General features: G+C 49.8%; 1 protein-coding gene across 1 annotated transcript in view; it reads right to left on the bottom strand.

Annotated features, from left to right (window-relative positions):
- Positions 1 to 21,459, bottom strand: part of RFX3 (regulatory factor X3) — a 144,314-nt gene that overhangs the window by 43,438 nt on the left and 79,417 nt on the right. The window contains exons 7-11 of the mRNA XM_029054663.2: positions 12,449 to 12,570; positions 10,769 to 10,881; positions 5,475 to 5,587; positions 4,900 to 5,054; positions 881 to 978 (exon numbers count right to left, since the gene is read on the bottom strand). Of these exons, the coding sequence (XP_028910496.1) occupies positions 881 to 978; positions 4,900 to 5,054; positions 5,475 to 5,587; positions 10,769 to 10,881; positions 12,449 to 12,570 (601 nt within the window). The remainder of the gene's footprint in view (positions 1 to 880; positions 979 to 4,899; positions 5,055 to 5,474; positions 5,588 to 10,768; positions 10,882 to 12,448; positions 12,571 to 21,459) is intronic.

The following is a 21,459-nucleotide window of genomic DNA, read 5'->3' as shown; positions in this document are numbered from 1 at the left end:
CGGCGTGGCTCTGACCCGTGGCTCCTTCGCAAACCCGAGGAGGCCGGGCGGGCGAGAGGGGGCGGCTCTGCCTAGGAAACACGTAGCCGGGAGTCTGAAGGCCGGGGCAGGGAGAGCAACTGCTCCTCGGAGTAGCGGGAGAGAACAGGAGCTGCTCTCCGGGATCAGGCCGTGCCCCAGCTCCAGGCAGGCAGCTCCTCCTCGGAGCGGGACTGGGGCTCACCAAGCCAGATTTGGCCACGGGAAGGGCCACGGTCGCCAGACCCCCGCTGGATAACGTCCGTGGCAAGTTCTTCCGGGCTTCACAGTCAGCGGAAGGCACCACCGGCAAAAGCAAGTGCGTAACCCTTCCGCCTAGTGGCAACCCCAGCTGGGGGAGCTACTGGAAGCCGACGAGCCGACCCCCAGGCATGCAACGGCTCTCCCCGTGGATTTCGTTCGTTTGTTTTTGGGGGTTTTTTTTAAATCGCCCCGACCAGCCTGGCCTAGTGTCAAGCACTAACAAAATCTCCAGGAAGGACAGGATACCCCATTGCGATACCAAACTGACTGCAGCAACGGGAGTTCAAGAACCCAGGCCTCCTTTTCGGTGCATTTATGCTCCTGAGATGTGTTTACTAATAGTTTTCAAGGCCCTTTATTTATTCTCCTTGAAAAGAAAATTCCACTTAAAATTGGGCGTTTGAAGCTTAATTGAATTTAAAGCTAATTCAAAGATCGAGAGATGAAAAAGATAATCATTAAAGATCATTACGAAAAATCCTGTCACAATACGAGCATTTTACACGGCGGCGTCTGATGTACCAAATTTAAAGATACGTTTTTTTGAAAAATAATTTTCCAAACACAAACGGAAGGGCACAGAAACCACTTAATCTACCTTGGTTTGTATCATCCTTTGTGGAATATTGTTCATGGCATTGGAAAGCCAACCTTCAAGGCTTTTTGCAAAATTGCGAATGGCTTGGGTCAAGGCACCTAAGCAATAAAGAATAAAAGCGGGATGAAAAAGTAGCCAAAGGATTTTCATTTTCATTTTAGGAATAAAGAAGACAAACAGAATTCTGCAATACCTTTGATTCTTTTCTACTCTACATTAATAAGATTTTATAGTGATGTTGACTCTGCTCTATTTCTAAATAGCATGTGCAGGGCATACACAGCAGGTGCTTAATAAACACCGTTGTAGTTGATGATCCTGCATACACGTTGGATGGTTTTGGGTATTTCCAGGTTCTAGTAATTTCACATTCTCAGTATTCCCTCACAACTCTAGAAAACCTAATCATTTAAACATCTTGGGTTGAAGCAACATATACCAGTTGTGAATAGGATTACAGACTTTTCAATTTGGGACACGCCATTCTTTCCAACTGTCGACACCTCGAGAATAAAAAGGAAATGTCTAGACACGCTTTATCTGGACTTTCCGGTTTCTAACGTATCGCCATTTTAAATACATTTCTCCCCTCAGGGTCACTGACAAGTGCACAACGGATCGGCACTCAGAGTTAATTTCGTCTCCATACCCCTGTAAATCTCCACAGGGATACGCTCTTGGCCCACCACTCGTGTCTTACGGGAGTCAGGCGGTAAGGAGAAATACCCTCTATTGGGGGAGGGGACCGGGGACGGGTTCGGGGACTCCTAAGCGCTTAGTAGAGCGCTCTGCGCATAGTAAGCGCTCAACAGATACGACTGAATGACTGAATGGATAGTTCTCGGACGTTCGGAAGGTGGGGCCAGGACGCAAAGCTGTAGCCTCTCCGATTCCGGGACTTGGCTTGCCTGGTGCGGGAATTCTGGCATTTACCTGCCATTTACTCAGCCGGAAGCAGAAGATAATTCAGTATGTAACGGCGACAGAATAAATGCTTACTAAGTGGCTATCGGGGTTTGCAATGTTATTAGCGGAACATGGCCTCTTTAGAGAAATCAAATGCTACTGCTTCTGCCTTTTACGGCTTCATTTATTATGCTTATTTATCTGCACTCTGGGCTGTGATGAAGACAGCGGTTTGTCAAATCTAATAAATCTCTGAAACACATGAAAATAATTAATCTAGCCAACACCCTGAAAATTGGATATCATCTCTTGTACAGCAAAGACACAGAAAAATCACATAATTTACCCAGGGCCAGAAGGCCAATTAGTGGCAAAAGTGGGACAAAAATCCCACGTTACGTTCAAACTAGTCCGACACGCTGCCTTAACTCGCAATTGCTTCTGCGAGAGCAAAATAACTCAGCTGAGTTTCAGCTGTTGAAAAAAGGAAAGACATTTCGCTTGTCTTCACAATGAGTCGCCTTCTTTTTTGTAGTCACAGCTAATGGAACAAATGATGGATGAACTTGAGACTCAATTTCGACTGAGACAAGCGCCCTCAAAATCTGGATGCAAAAACTATCAGATCTTCAATCTGAAAAATTTGGCTGGAAATCTCGCAATAAGCAATTTCCTTTGGAAATTTCCAGAGTTTCCTGCTTTTAGTCAAGCAGAAAAGCTAACCAGGTCAATTTTCCTACTATATCATGCACTAGGACCATGGAGTGCAGTCATGAATGAAAATGAAAAATAGTAACAAAAAATTGACCCCATTTACTTGAACGACAAGTAAGCTTCGGTTCAAGAAATAGATCAAGATTCACTTCAGGTCTTGTTTCATCCGAATAACTACCCACTAGATTAGCCAATTTTAAAAGAGGTAGCTCTAAACAGACTTCCGATTAGTTCCAGATGGAACTACGCATTTGAACTAAAAAAGGAAGCCCATCTAGACCTCAAAAAAGGAACCTCTGTTGTGAAGGCAAAAAGAGCAGAGTGATGTGTGAGTTTCGAGGAAAGGAAAGTCTTTGCTAACAGAAAGTCTGGCCCCTCTGTAAAAAAAATCGCTGAAAGACAGAAACTGGGAGGATTGGCTTTGATAACATTTAAAGAGTCCTGAATGGATTTTTTTGGGATTCCAACTGGCTACTGCCAGTTCTTCTTGCCTTAACTTCCTAAGTTCATTATTAAAAAGTATCTATGCCAAAGGTAGCTAATAAAAATATTTTAAACTTTTACATCTTGAAGATTAATTTAAGGGTGAGAATATTGCTTTCCAATTTCTTTGGAAGCCGGGCCGGTCAGTGCATCTTGTGATCATCGGAGACTTGGGCGTGTAATTTTATGAGGCCCATCTGGCCGGAAATTCTCGAAGAAAGCTAGTTTTTTGGTTTCCCAGACAATGTGAAATGAAGACAGTGCCCGACTTGCTTTGAACATATTATGTGAAGCAGTGGTCACCGAAGCAGGGTCAAGAAAGCGGTAGCTGGAGCTCTATTAACTCAAGCATCGTGTATCGCTAACAAAGATCAAAGATTTTGGTCTATTAAGTTAAGCGTACTGGCTCTGAAAACACCTCTCGGACATTTCTCCATCTATCTTGTGAGCGAAATCGAGAGTAGGCAGTGAGATGTCATAGGCTAATGAGCTAACCTATAAAAAGTCCCTTAACGATCTCTGGAGACTTCACTTAGTGCCCAGGGAGCAAAAGAAAGGCAAGGAAAATGAGATTCTGAAACATAAAGCAGTAAACAGATATGCACGGGAACATTTTCCATGACAGCATCCCTAAAAATAAATCTGGAAACTTTGTGTTGATGCAGTGAAAATTGTTAATTCTTCCTCTGACACTCACACTGGGTACTAAGTTGATAAACTTTCATGCAGTTGTTTTGCACATTGGCTTGAACTAGAATCAGAATGAAGTAGGGTTTTCTTATTTACATCAGTTTATTGATGTAATGACCTAGGAAAAGCCAATTAGAGCATTTCCCCTAAATCTGTGGAGAGTTACGGATTTATACTTAAGCGTGCGGGTATTTCTAACAAACGTAGGAACACAGCCCTGGCGTGGCGGGATGTGAAAGGTGATCATCTCCTTTTCTGCATTTAAAAATAAGCTCCCAACTTAAAAGAGTATACACGTAATGTTACTTTACGTTCACCTTCTGCTTCCCACCAGATCGCTATTTGTTTTCCTGAAAAATTTAATGAGAACAATGAGCATTTCGTAGAAAATCTGTTCTCTCTCATCTCTCCAGCTAACATTTCTTTTACTCCCGTTCGAGTGCTTACAGAGGGAAACTCTATTTCATTTCATTAAGGAGTGAAGGTCAGTAGCATGTGCTCGTAAAGCTGCAGATGTAAAATTATTCTCAACTGCTTCTAACACCTAGAATCCTTAGTAGCACTTATATTGACATCTGTGGAAAATAGCTTGTTTGCCACAAGCCAGTTCGAGGCACCGTCGCTATTTAAAATAATCTAACTCATCTCCGTATTGTCTGTTGTTTGGTTCACGGTGAGAATACAATGCTTATGTAGTTACATAGATTTTTTTTTTTCCTCTCAGAATCCTGTTAACCATCACCGTTAATGGAAACTACATTTATAGTTTTTAACATGACGCTCTTGACAAAGTAAATGCTTCATAAAGAAATTCCACTCCACTGGAAACCAAAGCAACCATAAAAGAGATTGGTCTCGTAATGACGCATTTCAAGAATTTCAGCGCTTTAACATGGGACCGGTAATCCCAAGTGAAATACTTTGATAACGCTCGGCTGGTCAACGAGTAATCTCGCAATGAGTTACTGGGGGCCGACATGCCTACGGAGTCGGCTTAGAAGAGAGACCTTCTAGCAAGACCGTAAGATGGGTCACGTTTTTTTTTTTTTAAAAAAAAAATATACAACTCGGTTCTAGGTTCTATTACGTTCTTTCCGTTTAGCAAAACTAAGTAAGAATCACACAGTAGTACGGACTCCTGCGAAGTCATTTCCCAAACTTCTTGGGGACGTATGCACGAGAACAGACACATAAAAAACCACCTTACTTGTCTACATTTAACTTACTAGGAATAGGTCTAAGGACGTCAGGAATGAGAATCTCCACCAAAGCCTGGTACATCACATGGTCACAGTTACACATCCATTTCAGGATAGACTCATTTTTGCACAGAGTAATCAGCTTTGCTTTCGGAAGTCGACTTTCTATTTCACTCAGATTGCTGGCGTGAAGAAATGTAGCAAATGAATAGATGGCAAATGAAGATAAAAAGAATAATGGACTTTTAAAAATACTTCACTTAAGAAAACGTTACAGAGGCTAGAACTAAACCCCCATTGGACTGGTGGCATGTGACTGGCATAAAATGCTCCTCCCAGATTTCTCTATTGTTTCTTTCGCTACCGTTTTCATATCTACGAAGTCACGCGACGAGGAACCGTCATCTCGCTGCGCCCGGAAGCGGTGGCCCAAAACCGAGGGCACGGCGGTACCCGGGTCACATCTCAAAAAGGCAGTTTGTCACACATTTCTATCACAGTCGAAACATCAGATTAATTTGATCAAGTAAGGTTCGCAACTGGTATACATATTATCCATTTAGCCCAAGTAATAAAAGTAGGAAAGTGACAGTTTTTCTGACCTTGATTCAGTAATAGTGCCATCAGCTGGAGGTGAGGGAGAGTAGCGCCAGAAAGTTTGCCATAGTTTTTCTATCAGGCTAAACTGAAGGTTCACGACCACATCCAGTATTGCCTAAACATCACAAAAAATGCAGACACCTTTAGTGCTTGAATTTATGGCAGTGCATCTTTTTTTTTTTTTCCCCCGTAACTTGCGGCGCAGGTGGGGCTACGCAAATACCGTCTGTCGCCACGACCGTGGGAGTTTCATCAGATTAAAAACGGATACACCCTTCCCACCCCTTGAGGGTGGGTTTGACGATACGCGCCGCTAGCGGGTCTCTGGGCTTGGTGGGCCCGAGCGCCGATTCAGATTCTTCAAGAGGAAAGCATAGCACTCCCCTGAAAGTTGCCACTGCTGGTATTAACTTCCGACGGCCTTTTCTTCTCAGTTATCGATCAGTCAATCAATCGGTGGTGCGGAGCACTGTACTAAGCACTTGCGAAATTACAACAGGGTGGGTAGACACGATCCCGCCCCCAAGGAGCTTAGTTATCGGAATCACTTTCTGATTTATAATTTCATTCTAGATTAAAGCCCTGGCGTAAACCCAGGAATGACTCCTTCGTTTCCCACGAAACGGTCCTCCTGCTTTTCAAGTGAGATCACTTTAATTTACGAATAAAGGAACCGGCAGATCGAATGTAAGATAAAGCAGCGTGGCCCAGCGGATAGAGCACGGGCTTGGGAGTCAGAAAGATCTGGGTTCTTAATCCCAGCTCTGCCGCCTGTCTGCTGTGTGACCTGGGACAAGTCACTTCACTTCTCTACGCCTCAGTTACCTCGCCTGTAAAATGGAGACTACGACGGCGAGCCCCACGTGGGACAGGGACCGGCTCCAAACCGATCCGCTTGTATCCACCCCGGGGTTTAGTACAACGTCTGGCACACGGTAGGTGTTTAGATGCCAGTACCGTTGCTATTATCATTATTATCATTCTGGGGGACACTGCCAGGCCAGTTCTTCGAATCATTTTAAACCTGGGCTGAGGAGACGACGAAAGGGGCCCTGCTGTTTAAGGGGTGCTAATGAGGCTAGTAGCAGGTGGCTTCATTTTTTCCCTCCACCCACACAACACCCCACCCCAACCGCAGAGATTGGTTAGACCTGTAAATTCGGGCGCCGAGGCGGCAAGGGGGAGGGGCATTATTACATTAATATTTGCTGCCCTAGGCCCCGGGGGGGGGGGGGGGGCACCGAATTGGTTCTTCCACGATTACGGGACTAAGGTAGAGAGCTGCAAAATTGGCCAAGGTAGAGAGCTACAAAACTTCAAGCTATCAGATAACTATGAAGCACTCCGCTCTTGTCCACTAGGATGTAAGATCCTTGAGGGCAGGGGCCGTCTCTACGAACTCTACCGTTCATTCACTCATTCAATGGGATTTACTGAGCGCTCACTACTGCATTCTCCCACGCCCTCGGTACAGTCCTCCGCCCATAGAAAGAGCTCGATACATGCCATTGATTGATTGATTGGGTCACAGACCTAGCAACACCCCTGATGCCAAAATTAAAAAAAAAAAAAAAAAAAAGCCAAATCAAGATCTAGTCATACACACGTAAAAATTCCAATCTCAGGTTAAATTAAATGTCAGATTAAGCGGAATAGTGAAAACAATACGAAACAAAGAACTTACTTCGTCTAAGTTTCACAGACAGCAACAAAAGAAATTCCAACCCAGGATATGTTTTTTTACCCACCTTCCTCCAGGACAAAACTACGCAGAAAATGAAACAAATGAAAATCCACATTTTTACCATTGGTTCGGAAGAAAACCGCGTTCTGTAAAGTGAGCAAATACCTCATTAGAAACTCCTACCGTTCCTCTCCAAACTCCTTGAGCAAGTTGGTCTACAACAGCTGCCTCCACCTCCTCTCCTCCAATTCCCTCCAATCTGGCTTCCACTCCCCCTTGGCTCTAAGGAAACGGTCCTCTCGTATCCATAATTCACTTATTCGTATTAATATCTAGAGCCGGAGACCCGTGAAGTCATCAGAGCAGGGCATCTGCGGGCTAGGGAGCTTGTAGCAAGGAGCAGAGCCTCATCACCCGACAGCCACTTCCATCTGTGGGCAGATAGGACCCGGAGGCTCACTGCGGGCAGGGAACGTGTCGGCCAACTCTGCCGTAGCGTACTCTCCCAGCGCTTAGTACAGTGCTCTGCACCCAGTAAGCACTCCACAGATGCAATCGATATGACCGATGATCTCTAAGAGCATCAGCGACTTCCTTCTTGCCAAATGCAAAGGCCTCTACTTCCCCCTCATCCTCCTTGACCTCTCCTCCGCCTTCGGCACCGCGGATCGCCCCCTCCTCCTTGAAACATCATCCAACTTCGGGTTCAGGGACGCTGTCTTCTCCTGGTTCTCCTCCCACCTCTCTGGCCGCTCATTCTCGGTGTCTTTCGCGGGCTCCTCCTCGGCCTCCCACCCCCTCCCCGGGGGAGTCCCTCATGACTGGGTCCCCTGCAATTCTCCAGCTACACCCACTCCCACGGCTTCAACTACCATCTCCGCGCAGATGATTCCCAAATCTACCTCTCTAGCCTTGACCTCTCCCTTTCTCTGCCGTCTCGCATTTCCTCCTGCCTTCGGAACGTCTCGACTTGGCCGTCCCACCAACGACTCAAATTAACGTATCCAGAACAGAACTCCTCTTCCTCCCACCCAAACCGTGTCTCCTCCCATCATCGTGCCCGGCCCCACCGTCGTCGCTGTCTCGCAAGCCCACAAACCTGGCAGTACCCTCAACCCGTCTCTCTCATTCAACCCACATATTTAATCTGTCACCGCATCCCGTCGGTTCTACCTTCACGACATCGCTAAAATCCATCCTTTCGTCTCCATCCGAACCGCTACTGTGCCGTTTCCAACATCCCACCTTGTCGACGGCATCAGCCTCCACGCCGGCCTCCCCGCTTCCTGTCACTCCCCACTCGAGTCCGTACTTCATTCTGCTGCCTGGGTCGCTTTTCTAAAAAATACGCTCAGTCCATAATATCCCCACTCCTCAAGAACCTCCAGCGGTCGTCCAGCCACCTCCGCAACAAACGGAATCTCCCTACCAGGGGCTTCAAAACTCTCAAAACTCTCAGACACACCCCTTCCTGTCTCACGTCACCGCTTTCCTACGACAACTCTCAGTACGTCGGCTTCGCTCCTCTAACACTGTACCTCCATCTCGTCTATCTCGCTGCCGACCCGCTACCCACGTCCTTCCTCTGGCCCAGAGCCCCTTCCCCCTTCATATACGACATCGTACCGCTCTCTCCACCTTCGAAGCCTTATTAAAATCACATCTCCCGGGAGGCCTTCGCTGATGAAGTCCTCGTTTCCTCTACTCCCTCTCCCTTCTGTGTCACCTATGCAGCTGGCTCTGTGCCCTTTATGCATTTGATGTTCATCCCACTCTCAGTGCCACAGCACTTAGGTACGCATCCCTAATCTATGTTGATATGGGTCACTTCTACACTGTAAGCTCCTGGTGGGCAGGAAACGGGGCTGCCGACTGTTGTACTGTGCTCTCCCAAGTGCTCTGCACAGTAAGTGCTCAATAAATACCACTGCTTGATTGATGGATCAGGACTAGTATGCTAAAGCTGCTAAGCTCCTCGTGGGCGGGGAATGTGTCCGTTTATTGCTATGAAGTACTCTCTCAAGCGCTTAGTACAGCGCTTTGCGCACAGTAAGTGCTCAATAAATACGAGTGCTTGAAGGAATGGATGAACGAATGAACGGTGAGGCAAGTCTGAACTAGCATTCCCCCCAAATCCCACGAACGCGGATCCTCTCTTATTTAGCTGGCCTGGAAGAGCTTTAGCTCCATGACTCAGCAGTGATCATTTGCTAAGCGCTTACTATGTGCCAAGCACTGTTCTAAGCACTGGAGAATGAGGGTATCTGTTGAGCGCTGACTATGTGCCTAACACTGTTCTAAGCGCTGGGGTAGACACAAGGTAATCGGGTCGCCCCACGTGGGGCTCACAGGCTTCGTCCCCGTTTTACAGATGAGGTAACTGAGGCACAGAGAAGTGAAGCGACTTGCCCGAAGTCACACAGCTGACAAGGGGCAGAGGCAGGATTAGCACCCGCGACCTCTGACTCCCAAGCCCGGGCTCTTTCCACTAGGCCACGCTGCTCCAATACAGTAATCTCCACAATCAGTAGGCGCTTGCTTAATAAGTGATCGACCACTGGCCACCATTCCATCAGGGAGAGATTATTTCCTAATCTAAGATCAAACTGGAGCCACCCGTTGGAGGCCGAATATCATGGACCCGACATTTAGAACCTAGTACCGGCAGCTGATGCCGGGATGTTGGACGCTGAAGAGACCAGGATTTACTCTGCTCTTAAAAACGAGCAACGTTTAGTACATTTACATTACAGGATCCACATATTCAGAAGTCAAACTACTTTCATCATTGGCTGTGGTCGATCCACTGAGTGGCTGAAGGAAGCTGGAACATGATCTATTTACGGGAGGACTTCATTCCCCCGCGTTGATAACACAGCACCTCCGACAAGCACTCTTATTTGGGAATGGAAAAAAAAAAAAAATACGTTCATTCTACAGGCTGATATTTCTCACTGCCCATCACACAGTGAGCAGTTGGAAATGAAATGTCGCAAAGAGCCAAAGGGTTGGGTTCCAACGCTAACCCCACTACAGGCAACCCCGAAAGGACGCGGTCACAGTTCAGAGTTGGCTAGATGTAAAAAACAAACAAACGACAAAACCGAACTGCAGAACCTGATAGAAAATGAAATGGCCTCTCTCCAATCCAAATAACCCCCCCTCGGAGAACAGATCTCTCAAGCGCGTCCAAGCGGGTGAAGACCCAGATCTGCACGGTCTTGTGTTGGTACAGCTTGCGCTGGCTTTTAGGGTAGAGGTTAGAAGCAGGTGAAGGAGCTTGGACGGAAGGCATGGCAGGATGAGTCGTCCAGGACAGCAACCTTCCAAAGGCTTGAGGGAATGAGAACTGCAACCCTTTGGGAAGGAAGCTGAACAACTTTAAACCACGGCGCTTAAGAAACGCTATCACTTCCGCTACTGCTCTCTCAACCTCCTCCCCCTCCCACTGCCATCCCCCACCGCTTGCACTCTCGGATCAGGAAGCTTCACGTCTTCCTTCGGAGAGTGAAATAACGAGGACCGGTCTAAAGCGCCGAGATTTGAGCCTTTTCCCAGATGTTTGGGAAATCTTCCCTCTCAGAGTGAGCTGTTGTGCTTGAAAAGTCTTACCTCACAGTGCTCTCGATAAAGGCTCTGCAGCGACTTGATATCCTCAAAGGTAGTACCATCTGGCAGAGATGATATTTCAACTTCTCCAAACTCTGGAAGGGCTCGAGATGCATCTGTTACCATGACAACACGAGGAAAAAATGCTATTGTGGATGATGCCAATTACACTTTAATTAGGAAAACATTTAAGAAGAATACAAAGAAAAAAGTAAAGGTCATAGATCCAAAGAGCTGAGACATTCCATATTTTTTCTTCTTAATATTTTGCAATCAAAAAATTATCAACATTATCTGCGCACGATACAAGCTGTGAACAGCCGGCTAAATTTACCCAGACAGTTCTAGACCCGCGGAACGGCCGCGAGGTTCCGTAACGTGGCGACTTAGAGTTTCGATAAGGCTGACGCCCAAGATGTCACGTCGCTTCAGGCTGTAGCGTGTACCGCTCTGTTGCGGCCGCGGCCGGCAATAGAGACTTCAGGGGTTTCTCCCGCCCATCTTGATCTGCTGAGTGGTCGCTCCATTTGTCTATCTCTATTCGGGCGATTACATTAGGGTAAGCACGGGGAGACGGGTTTGCCACTCACATACCTAATGACACTGCCAGCTGGCCTCTCTGTACATGCTGGATCGGGGGAGAACAGACGATACCTGATTCTCTCGCCTCTTCCAGGGCCTAGGACAGTGCTTGGCCCATAGTAAGCGCTTAACGAATACCGTCGTTATTATTACCCAGTGCTTACCGCAGTGCTTGGCGCAGAACAGGAGCTTAACAAACGCCATTATAATCATTGCCTAGATCTTACGACGCAATGGCCTTGTATGTAACTGCCCTGCGTAAATGCGCGTCTGATGGAAACATAATGTCTACTAAAGGTGGCTAATTCTGTTCAATCAGGCAAAAAAAGAAAAGATATTCTCTTCGGAATGGTAACTACAGGGTCTATTCAAAAGGAAAACCACTTCACCGCATGTGATTCAGCCCCCAAATGCCAAATACAAATTCAGAAAATCTGCTGCACAGTAAAAGGTACGAGATAGCCTAATTTATAGCGCATTCATTTCCAATCCAAGTGTGAACCTGTATTTTTCAAGAGTCCTAGAATCAGACAGCAGGAGGGTAGCAACTAGGTGGGAGCTATTTCTTCTTTTATGTTTGTTTTGTCTAAAATGTCCCAACTCCTTCCACTTTCTTTCACACTCCTTTATCTACAAGAGATACTTCCACTCTGCAAACCGACTACAGTTAGGGGCGGTGGGGTTTCACAGTCAGACAATTTCTGGGAACAGTCCTTCCATTCATTCATTCACTCAATCAACCCAGCAGTGGCATTCATTGAGCGCTGACTGTGCGCAGAGCGCTCCGCTAAGCGTTTGGGAGAGCACCCTACAACAGAGTCGACCGACACGCTCCCCGCCCACGGTGAGCTTACAGTCAGATCTGCCCGGGCAGGTGGAAGTGACTTTCTGGTGACGAGGCACCGCTCCTTACTGCAACTTCCCTAGCCTGCGAATGCCCCGTTGGGAGGATCCTGTGGTTAAATAATAATACCAATGACGGCATCCCGGTTACGCGCCCCAACTCTCCAGCCGAAAATCACGCTGAGAGAGACACTTTCGCTACTACGTCACAGCATCCGACGCCCTTATACCGCTGCACGTGGATATCTCCTTACATACCTAAAAACTGTTGATGATGTTGACTTTGGGCAATTACGGTTTGTTCCACGGACGTGCCTGTCTGTTGTGCACTTCCCGTGAAACCATCTGCCACTCCATCCACTTTCTGCATAGGCTTATACCTAAAAAAAAAAATAAAAAATCGGGGACCAAAAGTCAACATCAAATTACTCTCTGCACCACACCCGGACTCCAAAAGCGTTATTTTGTCTTCGATTTTTCACTTCGGGTGGACCTCGGGTTTCATCCGCTCCGAGATACGAACCTGTTTCGGAGGCCTCACTCCAACATACCCGATGGAGAAATCAATCGGAGGTATTTATGGAACACTCACTGTGGGCAAAGCCCCGTACGAAGCGCTTCCTGTAGCACAGTGCGACAGGGTTGCTAGACACGAGCCTCGCTCTCGGGGAGCTTACAATCTAGCGGGTGAGACGGACATTAAAATGAATTACAGGGAGGATAAGACCAGAGTATAGAGTGTCGGGGGGGGTGGGGGGTGGGGTGGGTGAGCATCAGAGTGTTTAAGGAGCACAGACCCAAGCTCGTAGGTGACGAAGAACGGAGGGAAAACGGGGTAGGGAGGTGAGAGGTTACCCGGCTTTTTGGAGGAGATAGGCTTTCTGTAGGGCTTTGGAGATCGCGAAAGCGGGGGTCTGCCGGAAATTAAAGGGGAGGGAGTTCCGGGTCAGGGAGAGGACAGAGCGAGGGGTCGGCAGAGAAAGAGGTGAGACCCGACATCCAGTAAGTGACTCGGCATTAGCGGAACGAAGCGTGCGGTCTGGGTCGTAGTGGAAGATGAGCGAGGTTAGGAGGACTTGTTTCGTTTCGCTGTCCGTCTCCCCCTTCTAGACCGTGAGCCCGTCGTCGGGTAGGGATAGTCTCTATCCGTGGCCGAACTGTACTTTCCAAGCGATCAGTACAGTGCTCTGCACACGGTAAGCGCTCAGTAAATACGACTGAATGAGCGAATGAGGAGGTGGAGAGCTGATGGAGTGCCTTAAAGCCAACGGTGAGGAGTTTCTATTTTATGCGGAGACGGATGGGATACCGCTGGAGGTTCTTGAGGCGCGTGCAGACGTAGGCGGAATTGTCTTTCACAAAAATGATCCGGGCAATGATGGTCATAATAAGAATACCAATGATGATGATGATAATGGTAGTCGTTAAGTGCTTTCTATGTGCCAAGCACTGTACTAAGCGCCGGGGTAGATGTGAGATCATCAGGGGGCTCACAGTCCAAGGAGGAGGGAGGACAGGTTCTGAATCACCGTTCTGCAGACGAGGGAACTGAAGTGTGCCAAACCTGCCCCGGGACACACAGCGGGTAGCGGGTTGAGCCGGGATTAGAACCCAAGTGCGGTGACTCCCAGGTCCGTGCTCCTTCCACTAGGCCACGCTGCTTCTCCCCGTGCAATCGGAGCGAGGCGTAGGTGCTCTCTAACTCTTCGTCTCATCATCCCTTACCTTCGAGACAGCTCTGCTCGGATGCCCTGCCGACACCTCAAACTTAACACGTCCAAAAGAGAACTCCACATCTTCCCACCCAAACCCGGTCCTCCCCCTGACTCTCCCAACACCGCAGGCAGCACCGCCAACCCCCCCGTCTCGCAGGCCCATAACGCCGGCGTTGTCCTCGACTCACCTCTCACTCAATCTGTCACCACATCCCGTGGGTCCCACCCTCACGACGGGGCTAAAATCCACCCCGTCCCCTCCAGCCGAACCGCTACCGCGTTAGTCGAAGCGCTTCTCCAGTCCTGCCTCGATTAGCGCGTCGGCCTCCTTGCTGACCTCCCTGTCTCCTGTTTCTTCCCACCCCGGTCACACTTCCCTCTGCCGCCCGGATCATTTTTGCTACAAAACCGGTCGGTCCACATCTCCCCCCTCCTCGAGGCTCTCCGGTAGCCGCTCGTCCACCCCCACGACAAACAGAGACTCCTTGTCGTCGACTTCAAAGCCCTCAATCACCGTGCCCCCTCCTACCTCACTTCCCTGATTTCCTACTACATCCCGGACCAAACACTCCGCTCCTCTAACGCCGACCCACTCGACTGTACCTCGATCTCCTCTATTTATCACGGCTGACCTCTTGCCCACCTCCCGCCTCTGCATGCCTCCGTGGCTGCTGATGCCCGTCTACTTGTTTTGTTTCGTTGTCTGTCTCCCCCCTTCTGGACTGTGAGCCCGTCGTTGCGTAGGGATTGTCTCTATTTGTTGCCGAATTGTACTTTCCAAGCGCTCGGTACGGTGCTCTGCACACAGTAAGCGCTCAGTAAGTACGACTGACTATCTGACAGATGATCACTCTCCCCACCTTCAAAGCCTTATTATTAACAATGATAATTATTAGTAGTAGTATTACTATGGGATTCATTAAGCACTTACTATATGCCAAGCACTGTTCTAAGCACTGGGGTAGATACAAGTTAATCAGGTTGGACACGCCTCCTCCAAGAGGCCTAAGCCCTCATTTCCTATTTCCTCATTTCCTCCCCCTCGGCCCCGCAGAGCCGATGTGCAACTCCGCAATTTATTCATTTATATTACTGTCTGCCTCCCCTTCGAGACTCTCAGCTAGTTGCGAGCAGGGAACGTGCCTGTTGACTCTGTTATATTAGACGCTCCCAAGCACACAGTACAGTGCTCTGCGCACGGTGAGCGCTCAATGAATATGATTGATGGACTGCACTGGACTGGGGAGAGACTGGAGGTAGGGAGGTCGGCCAGGAGATCGACGCAGTGGGCAAGGAGGGATATAAGTGCCTGGACCCGTGTGGCGGCAAGTGGGATGGGGAGGAAAGGGTGGATTCTAGAAATGCCGTGAAGGTGGAACCAGCGGGATTTGGTGACAGGCCCAATATGCAGCTGGAATGAGAGATAGGAGATCTATGCACTTTAGGGGTCAGGGACTGGTGGTGGGGTGAATAACAGGTGCATAAGGAGTACGCATCCAAGTGCCCAAGTGAGGCAGAAGGGGGGTGTAAACGGGGGAAGTCGGTCGGTCGGTCGTATTTATTGAACGCCTACCGCGTACAGCGCACCTCACTGAACGCTTGAGATAATACGGTAGACACATTCCCTGCCCACGACGAGCTTACAGTCTAGAGGGGGAGGCACGAAGGCTTAGTCAGGGAAGGTCTCAAAACACCTTCGCCCTTTCCTCTCCCCTCTCTCTCCCGCACTGCCGTTGTACTTGGATTTGCACCCTTTACTCACCGCCCCCGCCCTCAGCCCCACAGTGTCCCTAACATCTCAATGTCTGTCTCCCCCTCTAGCTGGTAAGCTCCTTGTGGGCAGGGCACACGCCTACCGGCACATCGCTGTACTTTCCCAAGCACCTAGTACAGTGCTCCGCACACAGCGAGTGCTCGGCAAATACGTCTGGCCGATCGATCGATGGGCCGGTCTTACGACGGAGCAATTCCCATGAACAGATGCGTGTCTGCTCCAGCGTGTCGGATGGGTCGGTGGGGAGCGAGCCTGTGTCTGGTGGCCAGGAAGAGGACGACAGCCCGTCGTCTGAAACCGTCCTCACCCACCTCTACGGTGCTTCCGGCCGACTCACGGGTTTCATGACTGGAGGGCACGATTTCATTCGCCGAAGCGATACACCGTTGTACTGCTGCAAATATCTCAGAGTCAACGCACAAGCCACGAACAGGTCGTAGCGTGAACACTGGTGGAATCAAACTCTAATCAAGGCTCATACCTCGTCAAAAAAAATATGAAGCACGTGAACTTGCGGGGTCCCTACTGCGCCACAAGAAAAATCCCTCCGCAGCGGGGACGTTTGAAACTCACCTCGCATCACCTGGAATGAATTCAAGGAGGGGCCGGGGGAAGGGATGGTGAGGAAGAGCATTTAGGAATATTTAAATTATGCTCGTCTCTCAATTTCAAAAACCACCACGGAGGATGCGGGTGCAACATGCTGATCCCGGAGGGGCGGACCGTCCGTGATGGTTTAGAAAATATTCCATTCCGAGTTTCCATGATTTGTGATCAATTATCTTCTTCCCGTTTCGTTCTAATGGACTAACATCTGTAGCTGTCTTAACTACATAGGAAGCTGCCCTCTTTTTTTTTTATTATTTCTTCTATATCTCTCTGAAGCAAGAGTCAGTCAAAATCATCCATCTTTGGAGTTCCCGCCACGTGCCGAGTCCTGTCCTAGACACTGGAGGAGATGGCCGCAAACAACATCGCCCCACTTAATCAGTCCTAGAGTTATCCACGAATTTGCAGATCTGTTCATTATTTCGACCATCCATTCTCGTGCCTGAACTGGATTTCTATTTTAAGCCAACTTTGGCTTCTACCAGTAGAGTCGCTCCTACACGGTGATAAAATGGCAGGGGGAAAAAAAAATCCCATTAGAGCTCTTTCATTTTAACAGAAAAAGATGGCTTTGATAAGTCTTACTTTAAGCATAAATATTGAGGATTATAAGGTAGAGACTGGAAACAAAATTTTAAGAGTTTGTTTGCACTACTAGAACTGAGTTTAAGCTCTTAATCAGCTAAGGCAATAAATAACTCCCGGCATCAGCTATCTTTTACAGAGTACTCGGCAGGCTCGACATTCCCCTTGCGTTATGAAAATTCAGTTGATCAGCTTTAAGCAGAGTTGACGAGTAATTTCCTCAGCCAATATACCATTAAGAGCATCCCCCCCCAAATACACATCAACATAACTAATAACAACAACAACAATAATAATAATGATGGCATTTGTTAAGCGCTTACTATGGGCCAAGCACTGTTCTGAGCGCTGGGGTAGATATAAGGTAATCAGGTTGCCCCACGCGGGGCTTAAAGTCTTCATCCCCATTTTACAGATGAGGTAGCTGAGGCACAGGGCGGTTAAGCGACTTGCCCAAAGTCACACAGCCGATCAGCGGCAGAGCCGGGATTAATAGTAAGGTTAGTATTTGTTGAGCGCTTACTATGTGCAGAGCCCCGTTCTAAGCGCTGGGGTAGATACAGGATGATCGGGGTGTCCCACGTGAGGCTCCCAGTTAATCCCCATTTTACAGATGAGGGAACTGAGGCCCAGAGAAGTTAAGCGACTCGCCCACAGTCACACAGCCGACAGGCGGCGGAGCCGGGATTCGAACCCACGACTCCCGACTCCCAAGCCCGGGCTCTTGCCCCTGAGCCCCGCTGCTTCTCTGCCACTAGGGGTGGAGTACTGTCTTCCCTACATCTTCACCTGCATCGCGTGGAGAGGAGAAGCGACGGTGATGACGAAGGCATTAGTAATAATAATTACGGTATTTGTTAAGCGCTTACTATGTGCTGAGCACTGTTCTAAGCGCTGGGGTAGATACAGGGTGATGAGATTGTCCCAGGTGGGGCTCGCATTTTTTTTTAATCCCCCTTCATTCATTCATTCCAGATGAGGTCACTGAGGCCCAGAGAAGTGAAGTGACTTGCCCAGGGTCACACAGCGGACAAGCGGCGGAGCCGGGATCAGAACCCGCGACCTCTGGCTCCCAAGCCCGGGCTCTTGCCGCCGAGCCCCGCCGCTTCAGTGAGGCTGCTTCTACGTGCGACTCAGCGACTGCTCTGTCAACCGTCTTCTCCCGGGGAAAACTGAGGCACGAAGAAGTGAAGTGACTCGGCCCAGGTGACACAGCGGGCGGGTGGGGGAGCCGGGATCGGAACCCAGGTCCCCCGACTCCCGGGCCGGCGTTCTCTCCGCTAGGCTCCGCCCTGCCCCTCTCCCTAGGGCCCCCGGGACGGAGAGCAGGGGCAAGAGGACGAGGTAGGAGGGAAAGCGCTTCTCCTTGAGCCGGTCTCGCTTCTGGTGCCACCGCCTTCGCTATCGCCGTCGCTTCTCCCCTCCACACAACCTGGGTGAAGATGTAGGGAAGCGAGCACTCCATCCCTAGCGGCAGCCCTCGGGGCAATAATCATAATAACGTTGGTATTCGCTAAGCGCTCACTTGGTGCGGAGCACTGTTCTAAGCGCTGGGGGAGATACGGGGCCATCAGGTTGGCCCGCGTGAGGCTCACGGTCCTAATCCCCATTTGACAGATGAGGGAACCGAGGCCCAGAGAAGCGAAGCGACTCGCCCACAGTCACACAGCTGACGGGTGGCAGAGCCGGGAGTCGAACCCATGACCTCTGACTCCCAGGCCCGGGCTCTTTCCACTGAGCCGCGCCGCTCCTCTAGTCCAGTTTACCATCTACCGACCTATCCGTCTCTAGTCTGCTTTGAAATTCATTCGTTCGTTCATTCAATGGTATTTATGGAGCGCTTACTATGCGCAGAGCGCTGTACTAAGCGCTTGGAATGTACAGGTCGGCCACCGATAGAGACAGTCCCTGCCCTCTGACGGGCTTACGGTCTAATCGGGGAAATCCGTCTCCCGCTCTGGTCCGTAAGCTCCCCGCGGGCCGAGGTCGTCCATGCCTGTCCTCGGGTGACACGCTCCCCCGACCGCTCGGTACCGGGGTCCGCGCACCGTGAGAACTCAATAAAGACCATCGAATGGTTGATTGGAGAAGAAAGTCCCGGTCCCCAACCGATGATCCGAGTGACCTCGGGCGAGTGGCTTAACCTCTCTCCGGGCCCCCCGGCCTTCTCCTCCCCGCAAAAGTTCGTCCCTCCCTCGGAGGGATCTCGGGAAGAGAAATGAGCTCATATACGTTTCCTAAACGTCTGGGCGACAGGGGTCTTGCGCGCTGGGATTCTGACCGATCGGCGGGGGAACGAAAAACCCAAGGGAATGGGCCGACCTGTCTGTTCTTCGACAGGAACCTGGGAGTCCTGACGAGAGAGAGAGAGAGAGAGAGAGAAAGAAAGTGGGAGAGAGAAGGTTTTTGAAAAATCAAAATCGGTATCCGGCCCCGGTCCTGAGGCCCCGTCCTCGCCACTGCTAGAGCGAAGGCGATAACCCCCCTGTGCTGGACCCCGCCGGGCTCACCCGCCCGCCCCCGCGTCCGCTTGGGGGCCGTGTCTGCTCTGCCACTGCCCCGGCCGGCGGGCCGAAGTGGCGAGAGCACAGGCCTGGGAGTCGGAAGGACCTGGGCTCTAATCCGGGTTGGGCCACTTGTCCGCAGGATGAGCTCTGGCAAGTCGCTTCCCTCTGTAAATCTGTAAAGTGGGGATTAAAACCGTGAGCCCCGTGTGGGACATGGGGCGGGTCCAACCTGATGAGCTCGTATCCACCCCAGCGCTCAGTACAGTGCCTGGCACACAGTAAGCGCTGAACCGATACCATTTAAAAAAGGAAAAAAAAAAGAAAGGAACTCGGCCCGATAAACGGGTCGTTGCTCAAAATGGCGCTGATCCCTCTTGGAACTCTTGCAACTTCAGAATGCTTGCTCACGCTGAGTGTTTTCCTCTGGAGCAAAAGGAGTCTCTGCCCTTCTCGAGGAAAGGAAAGGGACGAGAATCGAAGCACGAAACTGAAACTCCCGCAAACGCACGCGTCTGGGATCAGCGGAGAAAGGTCGAAAGAGTCGTCGAACAGAAGCTGAGTTTCGGTAAAGGAAGCGAGTCGTACTGAAAGAGGCGGTAAACCGTCTAGCCAGACCATGGCTAGAACCAACCCTGATTTAGGACGTGACCACCTGGACCTTTAGCAGAACTGCTCCTGAAGTCCTCAGGCTGAGCCGTCTGTAAATGGCAGAGGTGGAAATCCAGAATTTCGAAGTGCCATAATTACTGACGGAAACAGTTCAGGCACACGCACGCCGTTTTGGGATTTCAGGTGAGGGAAATTCGCCAAGACTTTTCACTCACGACAACGGTAACGATAAGAACAACAATCATGATGATAACGATGGCATTTGCTAAGTGCTTACAATGTGCCCCGCACCGTGCTAAGTGTGCACTGAGAAGCTGCACGGCGTAGCGGATAGAGCACGGGCCTGGGAGTCGGAAGGTCCTGGGTTCTCATCCCGGCTCCGCCGGTGACCTCGGGCAAGTCACTTCACTTCTCTGGGCCTCGGTTACCTCATCTGTAAAATGGGGATGGAGACCGGGAGCCCCGCGTGGGACGGAGCCCGCGCCCAACCCGATGGGCCCGTCCCCGCTCCAGCGCTTGGTACAGTGCCTGGCACTTAGTTAAGCGCTTGACAAATCCCGTAGTTTATTAATTATCATCATTAAGCGCAGGGCGATCCGTGTCGGGCACGGTCCGTGTCCCGGAGGGGGCTCGCGGGGAGGGGGGGGAGATGAGGTACTGAATCCCCATTTTACGGGTTAGTAAAGTGAAGCGGAGAGAGGTTAAGTGACTCGCCCAAGGTCACAGAGCAGGCGAGTGGCAGAGCTTTCCACCAGGGCCACGCTGTTTCTCAAGAACGTCTTCGTGAATATTCATTCAGTCGGTAGTTTGGACCGAACACCTCCTGTACACGGAGCACTCTACTAGGCACCTGGGAGATGCGCAATTAAAATACAAGACAAGGTCCCTACCCTCAAGGAATTTACAATCTAATTGGGAAATAATAAACACTAATACCAATTAGTCGAGTAAAAATCAAACCCACATTCCATCTGTCTACTGTTTAATGCTGAATCTCACAGGCATTCCTCGTTCCTTCGAATGCAATTAAGTCCTCTATTAACCCGGTATTCAAAGACCGATCCTCCGAGACGAAAGGTTGGAGTCGACTCGATGGACTAAATGGGAATCCTCGGCGCCCACTGGAAGGAACGTTGCAAAAACGGTCTGAGCGCCTGACCCGGTCGCACCCGATTCTGCGACAGCTGGACGCAACCAACCCGGGACGCTCCTACAGCCAATTAATCCCCAGCAAAATCTGGAAACGAGGGGGTGGGTTAAGCATGAGGAGAGGGAAGGAAGTTTGCATCCTGGTTCCAAGTCCTCATCCTAAACATCTGAAGTGAAGGGGAAGTCTCAAAGGATCTCGGAGCTGCCGACGGCGAGAATATTTCGGGAAGAAGAGAGAGTTCTGACAGTGAGAACTACAGAGCCATGCCTTGCTGTATGCCATTAGAAAGATCATTGCAAGACTCTTTCTGAATCAATTCC

The sequence above is a fragment of the Ornithorhynchus anatinus genome, chromosome X5 (assembly GCF_004115215.2).
Source record: "Ornithorhynchus anatinus isolate Pmale09 chromosome X5, mOrnAna1.pri.v4, whole genome shotgun sequence".
NCBI classification, from domain to species: Eukaryota; Metazoa; Chordata; class Mammalia; order Monotremata; family Ornithorhynchidae; genus Ornithorhynchus; species Ornithorhynchus anatinus.
This window is presented reverse-complemented; position numbering and strand designations above follow the sequence as displayed.